The sequence below is a fragment of the Pollicipes pollicipes genome, unplaced genomic scaffold (assembly GCF_011947565.3).
Source record: "Pollicipes pollicipes isolate AB1234 unplaced genomic scaffold, Ppol_2.1 Scaffold_3087;HRSCAF=3621_pilon_pilon_pilon, whole genome shotgun sequence".
NCBI lineage: Eukaryota > Metazoa > Arthropoda > Thecostraca > Pollicipedomorpha > Pollicipedidae > Pollicipes > Pollicipes pollicipes.
The window spans coordinates 5,769,607-5,779,078 of NW_023596225.1; the positions used below are offsets into that span (position 1 = coordinate 5,769,607).

Sequence of the window (9,472 nt, forward strand, 5' to 3'; positions counted from 1 at the left end):
AATGGAGCCATGGGGCCATGCAAGCTGTCATCATTTGGCCGTCTAATGTAGCTGGATCGGACGTGGTGTGCGCTGCCGGCTGCGTTTTTCAGATTTTCCCTTCGGTGTAGGGCTAGGTACGTGCATCACTGGCTGGTCAATGGGTGGTAGTTGTGTAATTGAACAAAGTTCATATGACCTAATTTGTGGTTAGGCAGTTCTAAGGCTGGTGGTTAATTGCTTAGGTAATTCCAAGTTTGCAGGGCCGAGGCATTTCCAGAAACTTGGTGATGTGGTGATATCAAGTGTAATTTGTTTGCAAATTCAGCTCATGTAAAATTTTAAACTTATGTGTGCAGAAATAAGTATTTGCATCTGGTAGCATATAACAAATAATTTTACATGACTGCATTACTTAGGTGTATTAGTGTATTCATGCTGAAATAAGCACAGAAGGCTGTATTCCATTTTAGGGAGGGAACTCAATTGATTCCTTCATTTCCTTAATGAAAGTATATGAATAGTTTGTGCTTAAGAAACAGGAATGCTGCATCTTGCAGTAATGTTTTCATTAGAGTTGCAAACCACATTCTGAGAATCCCAGGTATTTTATGGATCACTACATAATTCCACCATCCAAAGGTATTTCTAAAGATAATTCCCCATCTGTTTTTCTGACAATTTCATGTGCCATATCATCTGATTTGTGTTTTCACGCTGAGTTAAGATATTTAAACCGATGTTAAAATGCCCACATACTTTTAGCTCAAATGAAGGGCTAAAACTTTATGAAAATTTCAACTGATGGCTTAAGTAACCAAATTCAGCAGTCCTAACCATGTCAGGTATTCACGTAGTGTAACATTTCTTGCTTAGAACCAGTTCCAGCAATATTATTAAAAACTCAGAAGAAGAAGACCACATAATTTTATTAAAGGTGCATATTTTATGGTGTAAGTGCATGGTTGTCTAAGCAAACCAAAAATCATCATCAAAATTGTACTAACCCTTGAATAGCTGTTGGCTGACTGACTAGCTGTTGTGCAATAACCATGTTAGTTCTTGAATTTATTTTACTTCTAACATGTGGCATATGCCAGATGCAAAGGGCACAAATGCTTGTGGCAAATGCAGCAATTCAGCACATATAAGTCCATTTTTACTCTCTCCATTCCCTGGTTATGGACTGGTTATATTATGGAAGATCCCTTGGGTGTGCTCTTAAAATAGGTATTTGTTATGGAATTCCAGCATGATTAGTACCATACCTGAGTGTCAGGTTACACTTTCCAGCCCCCTTTCTGCCATGTTGCATTTTTGGTTGCACCCCATCAGTTTCCCAACATTCCCAAGAGTTACCAAATTTTGAGTTGGTTCCTGACAAATTGCAAATAATGCAGGAGAGCTAGTTTTTCATCACACAACCATAGTCAATAAGTAACAATTGAATGCCAGAAAGGCAAAGGAAATAAGGCTTGGACCAGTATCATTGTGTTGTGGTCACTCTACTGATGACTCAAACAGATGTACTGTGCACTGGATTTTACTTCTAAATCATCATGATCCAATCACCAGGTTAAACAAAGTGATCATTAATCATCAGATAAAATCAAATCATCATTAACCATAATATCAAATCAAACAAATCATCATTGGTTATGAAGCACAGGGATGAAAATCATGAAATAAAAAAGCTACTAAAACCAAATCACAATTTTTGCGGACCCTGAAATGTAGAAGAAGCAAGGTGACATTAAGCTTTAAATTAGAGTGTTCATGGGAAGTTTTAAGACAAAATATTGGACCAAAGTTTGTTTGATACTCAAGGACCAATGACCCAAGGACCAATGGAGGGAGCAGCAAATTAAAGAGTAGTATTTATGTTGCAGGTAGCTGTTGCAGGCTGGCTAGCCCACATACCTGCCATCCACAGAACCAAACAAGTTGGTTGCCACCACACTACCAGCCCACATGAAGCCATCTGGGCCCATTGACACCAGATGAGAATGGAAGACTAGCTGTACCAGTTACCATTTTGTCGCGCTGGACTGTCCAGAGACATGTTGAGGGTGGGAGTGGTGGGCGCTGGTGCCGCTGGTCTGGTGGCGGCCCGCCTGCTCGCGGCCAGGCCTAGTGAGTTTGCTGCACCCGTGGTGTTCGAACAAGCCGGCTCCGTCGGCGGCACCTGGGTCTACACAGACCACGTGGGCTCAGACAGACATGGGCTGCCCATTCACTCCAGCATGTACCAGAACCTCAGGTGAGTGCGTGACGTTGTATGCTGCATGTCAGTCGGTTTGTTTATTCAGGCACAACATGTTTTTTGGCAGGATTCACACGCGATATATTTTACTGATGTTCCACACACTTCATGTCGTAAAATGAGAATGTTCTGTCCTTTTGTACAACATGATCACCATCAAATTGCTTGTATTTAATAACCATGCTTACAGGGTCTGGAACGTTGTTTGGAAAGTTGTTAGAAACATTGTCAGTGGTATGGAAGGTTGTTAGAAACATTGGACAGCAGACTTGCATATTTCTCCTCCAGCTCCACTTTTTATTGCTTGAACTTAATCGTTCGTAAAAAACGGACTAGGCGGTACAAAGACGTCAGAATGTTAACAATCTTTTTCGGCGTTGGTTGTGTACTGCAGCACAGCATGTGCATGCTAAACATGAAATTTGTCCTTTTCGCGGAAAATGACTATTTCATCAGCTGTCCGTTGGACCGACTAGCAGGCTTTTGATAGTACTGAGACTGGAGTGGATCATTTCATGCTCCCTTCCTTTCATGGACTCTGAGCTTCTGTTACAGTGGCGCAAAAGCGTGTCTTGTTTGCTGCTATGAAAAACGAGTGTTTCTCATGCGATCCATTGTTCATTATTGTCCGCGACCGTTTTCAGAACGAATCTACCTAAAGAAGTGATGGGGTTTCCCGACTTCCCTTTCAAGTCAGACAGTTACAACGGAAAGTCCTTTATCTTCCACGAAGAAGTGCTTGACTACCTGTGTAGATACGCCGACCGATTTGATCTGGAACAGTACATCCTGGTAATCTACGATAAGATAATAGGCGGCGGGAGGAACAGGGTGTAAGATTGCTCTACGTTGTCAATGTTTAGTAAACTAAACTATCAGTTTCGACCTCGGTCGTGGATTCATACCGTGAAGAAGGCCGAGGCACCACGTGTGTGGTGGACCTTCGTCGTTGTTTGCGTCTCCACGGACCGGTATCGTTTAACGCTGATGGAAACTTTTGCAATCTAACTTGCAGTATTTGCACGTGAGGTGCGCGTATGACTCGAAAAGCAAAAAAGAAAAGCAAAAAAAAAACCATGAAACATGTCGCTGTCGAAGTGGTGGTGATAGTGATAGCGAGTTATGATGAAGCAGGGACGTGGCGTGTTGTGCATACATTAGAACGAATTTTGGTGGCTTTTGCTTCTCGGCTGAATTCATGCTCAACAAAAGAATAACCTTTTCCCTTTGGTCGTTCAGTTAAGCGCTCGCGCTCGTTTGTGATGGGTATGTACGCATTCTTCGGTGACCTCGTTTCCTCTTGTCGGGGCAGTTCGAGACGCGCGTGGAGAATGTGACGCCCACCAGTGCCAACGACCCGGCGTCCGGATGGTCCGTGACCACGCGCGACCTCAACACCAACAAGACCAGTCACCACTTCTTCGACGCTATGATCATTTGCAACGGGTGTGGGCGCAGTGATGGCTTTTATATTGTGATGTCTCGTGATGTCTCTCTCAGTGATGTCTCTCTCAGTGATGTCTCGTCTCTTGTTGGCTGGCTGCGTTCTCGGGATGTGTTATCACTAGCTGTCACATGTGGGCGAAGTGTTTGATGCCTTCTGTCTGTGCCATTGTTGATTAGAGAATGTCTCGTGGAAATCGGGTGTCCACGCAACTCCCTCCTGATATTTCATTGATGCATTCTGGGTTCGAATGGGCCGCCAAGCGTGTTTGAATCCGTGTTAACGTGTGTGGTGTCGTTACTCGGTCCAACACGAATGAGCTGGTTCTCAGTTTGCGGTGTGCGGCGTGAGCCGACTATGGTCTCCGCACCCGGTCCCCTGTCAACACCGTTTCTAGAGCGTGGTCGCCAACGTTCGCCGCCCGCACGCCGGCATAGGTCAGCGGACGCGTGTGACGGCGTCCCAACGCTGACACCGCCGGCGCTCACACCGCCCCGCCCCGCCCCGCCCGCAGGCACTACTCGGTGCCAACCGTGCCTGACCTGCCCGGTATAAGACAGTTTAAGGGCGAGGTCATCCACAGCCACGACTACCGTGTGCCGGCGCCGTACACCGGTGAGTGGCCCCCGGCGGGCGCGGCCACGTGACGACGTGACGTGACGTGACGCGGTCACCCAGCCTGGTGGCACGCGCCGCGACACGTTCTACATTTGTCCCCAAGTTGCAGCGCTCTGTTGGAACAGGGTGTTTTGTTGCTGGGCGAATCGCAGTCGAACGAACACGTTACTCGTGGTTGACAGTGCATAGCAGTGGTGGCGGAGTAGCGGAGATTAGGGATAGATAAGCAGCTCTTGGTAAACTACCAACTATTGGGAGTCAGCAGCATTGCATGTAAATGATCCGATATAGAAGGGCACTTGGGGCGGTCTCTGTGGACGCTCGGGCGCCACCGTCGCCAAGCGTGATCGCCGGGCGCCGCTCGAGATGCTCCTGTGCTGAGACGGCAGCCGCGTGCCGGCCGGTGTGTCACCCCCCCCCCCCCCTCGGCCTGTCCAGGGAAGCGTGTGATCCTGCTGGGTGGACGAGCGTCCGGCATTGACATTTCGGTGGAGGTGGCCACCGTCGCCAAGCAGGTCAGTTGCAGCGCGCTCTGATGGCTCTCAGGCCCGGCTTGGCTCAGGTCAGCTTCGCCATTTTTCTGGTGGAACACGTTCTCGTGAGATGCCGTGGAGCGTGCGGTAGGCGCCCTGTGAAGCTGAAAAAAACTTGTAACTGGTGCCATTGTACTGCTCGTTTGTTGCTTTGTACCCGTGCATGTCATGAGCATGCGAACATGGTGCTGCGTGGCGTTACTCTCCCTCCCTCCCTCCCTCCCTCCCTCTCGTTCTCTCTCGGTCTCGATCTCGATCTCGGTCTCTGGCTCTTTGTCGTTGACTTTGTCTTTGTCTTTGTCTTTGTCTTTGTCTATGCATTTGTCTCTGTCTCTGTCTCTGTCTGTCTCTGTCTCTGTCTCTGTCTCTGTCTCTGTCTCTGTCTCTGTCTCTGTATCTGTCTCGTCTCTGCGGGTTTATCTGTGTCCGGCTCCTGTGTCCGCCTGACCGGCGTCACTGCGTGGCGCAGGTGTATCTGTCCCACAACCAGCCTCCGTTCGTGGCTACGCTGCCGGACAACATGCAGCAAACGGTCGGCATCGAGAGCATGGAGCCCGACGGTGTCGTGCTCAAGGACGGCCGACGGCTGGCTGTCGACGCACTGATCCTCTGCACCGGTCAGTGACCTAGGTCGGCCGACGGCTGGCTGTCGACGCACTGATCCTCTGCACCGGTCAGTGACCTAGGTCAGCCGACGGCTGGCTGTCGACGCACTGATCCTCTGCACCGGTCAGTGACCTAGGTCGGCCGACGGCTGGCTGTCGACGCACTGATCCTCTGCACCGGTCAGTGACCTAGGTCGGCCGACGGCTGGCTGTCGACGCACTGATCCTTGCACCGGTCAGTGACCTAGGTCGGCCGACGGCTGGCTGTCGACGCACTGATCCTCTGCACCGGTCAGTGACCTAGGTCAGCCGACGGCTGGCTGTCGACGCGCTGATCCTCTGCACCGGTCAGTGACCTAGGTCGGCCGACGGCTGGCTGTCGACGCGCTGATCCTCTGCACCGGTCAGTGACCTCCCGACCTTTCCCGGACGCATTGCTAATCCCCTGTACCGGCCGGCGGACTGCTGACCACTCCCCTGGTGGTCAATCCCCCACATTGTGAATCCCATACACCGTTCAGTAGTGCCTGCTCTCTCCCATATAGCCTGTTGAACCTCCATATTGGTCATCAGTCACTCCCTATACGCTGTTGATTCTATATACCGGCCAGCGGGCCATTGACTGTCATGTACGCTACCGATCCAAGCCTGCGCTGGTGAGTGGGCCATGACCGCCCTCGTGCACGCTGATAGTGCTCATAAGGCTCGTGGCATTGCAAGTCCCTTGTAAGGCCCTGCTGCCGTTCGGGGCGGCCTTATCGTGCCGCGGAACATGTGTTCTCGTTTTATGTGCACTCGTTTGTCGGTTGGTGAGAGCAGTGCGTTTTCTGGAATACATTCGTAGTCATTACATTCTGAATTATATTCTGTTCATGGTAGTCGTCGTGTTATGTATGGGCTCATGCAATCGCCAATGACGGCAATGACCCGGCTGCTTCACATGCTCGTGACAAATCCGCGCTAGTGAAAAAACCCAGCGAAATATCAGGCAACGCGCGGCACTCGAGCCCGACCCGGTCCGTCGGAAGCTCGCCCCGCCCTCTCACTGATCCCGCGCGCTGCTACCGTGCCACATGGTCGCTGGCAGGGTACGAGTTCGAGTTTGCGTTCCTGTCGCCGGCGTGCGGGGTGGAAGTGGTGGAGCGCCAGGTGAGACCGCTCTACAAGCACGTGATCCACACCGGCTACCCGCGGCTGGCCTTCATCGGCCTGCCCACGGTCGTGCTGCCGTTCCCGCTCTTCCACAAGCAGGTCAGCACGGCCGCCGGCGGCTCAGGGCCGGCGCTGCGGAGGGGCGAGGTGGCGCTGGTGGGCCGCTGGCCGTGTATGACGTGGACAGGTAGGGTGCGCACTCCGCAGGTCTGACGGACTGGGGATCGGCTCGGGCAGGGCGCAGACAGCATCCAAGGATGCTGGGAGGCGCTTGTATAGGTGATACCTAAGCGTTACGTGAGGTGAAGGCAAAAACACATAGATGGCGGCTGGGTGACGATGAGCATTGCCATTGATTTATGCTGTATCATTACGTGCGATCACATTCTTCGGAAACACTAAATGGCAAAAGGACCTTAAACTCCTTTAGAAGGTAACGTATAAGACAAGACACGTGCGTATTAAAATGGCATTTCCATATGTGTGGCACAAGTTTTGGTGTTGCGAGAAAGGCGTATCCAACCGAAATTCCTTCTGAAGTTCGTCCTCTAAAGCTCAGATTATCTAGTTCAGGGCACTGATGTGCCGTTCTTCTCAATGTAGCGGGTTACGCTCATGGCCACAATTACTTGAAATGCGATCTGGTGGCCGGCGTCGAACTCGCCTTCGCTCTGCAGCCTGTTCGGCCGCCGTCACCTCACCCCGCCTGACGCCGCTGTCCTGCCGCCAGGTGGAGTTCGTGCTGGCGAGTCTGAGCGGCCGCCTGCGCCTGCCTTGCCGGCCAGAGATGGACGCCGACACGGCCGCCGACCTGGAGACGCGGCTCCAGCTGGGCCTGCCCGCGCGTTACGCGCACCTGCTCGGCCCGCTGCAGTGGGAGTACATGGACGTGCTGGCGAGCGCAGCCGGCGCCGAGCCCGTGCCCGAGGCCGTGCGTCAGCTCTACGATGAAGTGCACGCGCAGCGCGCGCGCGACCTGCGCGGCTACAAGGAGCGCGCCTTCCGCATCACGGGGCCCGCCACGTTCGTTGAGGTCACTGACGAGGTAATGGCCGACCTGGCCAGCAAGCTGTGACGCCCGCCGAAACGGTGGCATGCCCACCGAAGCTGGGAGGGGGTGGTGCACGAACGCCGGCCTGAGTTTGAGGCACAGGACGTGGGTGAGGAGCAATGGCTTACCACCGATCAGCTCCGATTGTCTTAGCTCAGCTCAGATCATCCTAGATCAGCTCAAATCCACTCAGCTCAGCTCAGCTCAGCTCGGCTCAGCTCAGCTCAGCTGCACTCAGCTCCACCGCGTTGATGTATCGCGGCCAGCCGCTCTCGGCTCTGCGCAGCGCGGCTGCGGGGTCGGCTCAGGTGACGCGCACCTCAGTTGAGCCACGTCCTGTGTGGAGAGTGGGATGCGCTGTGTCTATGTGTGTGGGCGTGTCTCAGGGCCAGCGACGGGCCAGGGTGGCTCGGGCCGGCAAATGTCGGACTCGTGCTGTCGGACCTTATTCCGTTCAATGAGTAGGTATTCCACTTGTTAGAGGAGCCTAGGTCTTAGTGCCTTCATGCGGCGGTCAGTTGTCGCGTCTGTCCTTCATGCCTAGTACAGATCCTTGTGCCAACGCTGTAGCTAGTCTTCTCCGGAGGGGGTCTTTATCTAATGTTTGTCGGCGACATTTGGAGAGATAGGTGACGTCATCTGCTGAGGTTCACCGCCAGCTGATAGCCAAGCCGATCATTGGGTTTGTGTTGATGCGCTGCCTTCATGTTATGTAAAGGCTATTTCATTGCTAATTGGGTCGAGCAATGGTATAATGGCGTGCAATGATCCATCAGGTTATACTGGTAGTCATGGAGGTGGTCATTCAGGTGGAAACGGCTTCCCGGCGGGTGTGGAGAGACGTATCGGATGATTTGAGGTTTCTGCCGATGGTGATCATCACAAACATCTTGTGGAGGTGATCCGAAGTTTGCCACGCGTACCTGGCTCTGTGGCTTGTGCCTGTGTGGACTGATCGTGGCCGAAGTGGCGCGTTTTTGCGCAGTACTACCTTCATGATGCATATGGGTGTAACCCAAGCGCGGAGTGTGGGCGTGATTGCTGCAGGATTTGTGATTTTTGCGTGATATGTGTGGCTGTTACTGGACACGTTTCTAGTGATGGATGTTAAAAGATACCATTGCATCGTCATGCGGCCATTGCGTTTGACAGACAGTATGTGTATTGCCTGACTGCGTACGGTTTGGATGCGATCCAGTTCCACTCGCTGACCGGCCGTTGGGGTTTTACACGTGCGGTTCGGGCTTCATTGACTAAAGGGCGGCGGCACTATGAAGATTTTGGGCATGCATTAAGTGTTGCAACGTGTAGCAGGTCATAGTCATATCGGGATGGATGAAGCTGTGGTGCGGAGCGTAACGCTCCAGATCATGTAGCTAGAGGCGTACCTGACACAGTGAAGAGAACTACTTGGTCTTATCGCTCCGGATATTGGCTCGTTATTTCAGGTGGCTCGCTTAATTACCTAAAATGCAGCCTTGTCTGGATCGTCCTTTTGCACTTGCACACTTGTTGCCGAGGCGAATGGGGTCAAATACAGGCTGAACTATCCACCTGTTGTTTTTTTTTTTGGGGGGGGACGATTTGCGAGAAGCACGCATGCATCAGGTTCTAGTGTGCCGCGACATTGCACACTCGAGTGAGAGTTGAGCAGGTGACCATTACGTCAAATGTGAATTGGATCAATGTCACCACCACGAAATATTTCATCGTTTAGCTTAGTGCGGAGAACAACGCGTACATGCGCGTGCAAATTGTGCAGGGTCTTCTAATCACATCGATGTTGTGCACCCGAATGTTTTTATTAATCTCTGTTTCCATTGTAAG

At 51.9% G+C, this 9,472-nt stretch overlaps 1 protein-coding gene across 1 annotated transcript; it reads left to right on the forward strand.

Annotated features, from left to right (window-relative positions):
- Positions 1-9,198, forward strand: LOC119089511 (flavin-containing monooxygenase FMO GS-OX-like 4). The gene is made up of 9 exons (XM_037212242.1): positions 1-116; positions 1,869-2,239; positions 2,887-3,034; positions 3,555-3,688; positions 4,201-4,301; positions 4,743-4,819; positions 5,307-5,454; positions 6,530-6,693; positions 7,325-9,198. The coding sequence occupies exons 2-9, from the start codon at positions 2,040-2,042 to the stop codon at positions 7,667-7,669; spliced, it is 1,317 nt and encodes a 438-aa protein (XP_037068137.1). The 5' UTR covers positions 1-116; positions 1,869-2,039; the 3' UTR covers positions 7,670-9,198.
- Positions 9,199-9,472: the final 274 nt, after the last annotated feature.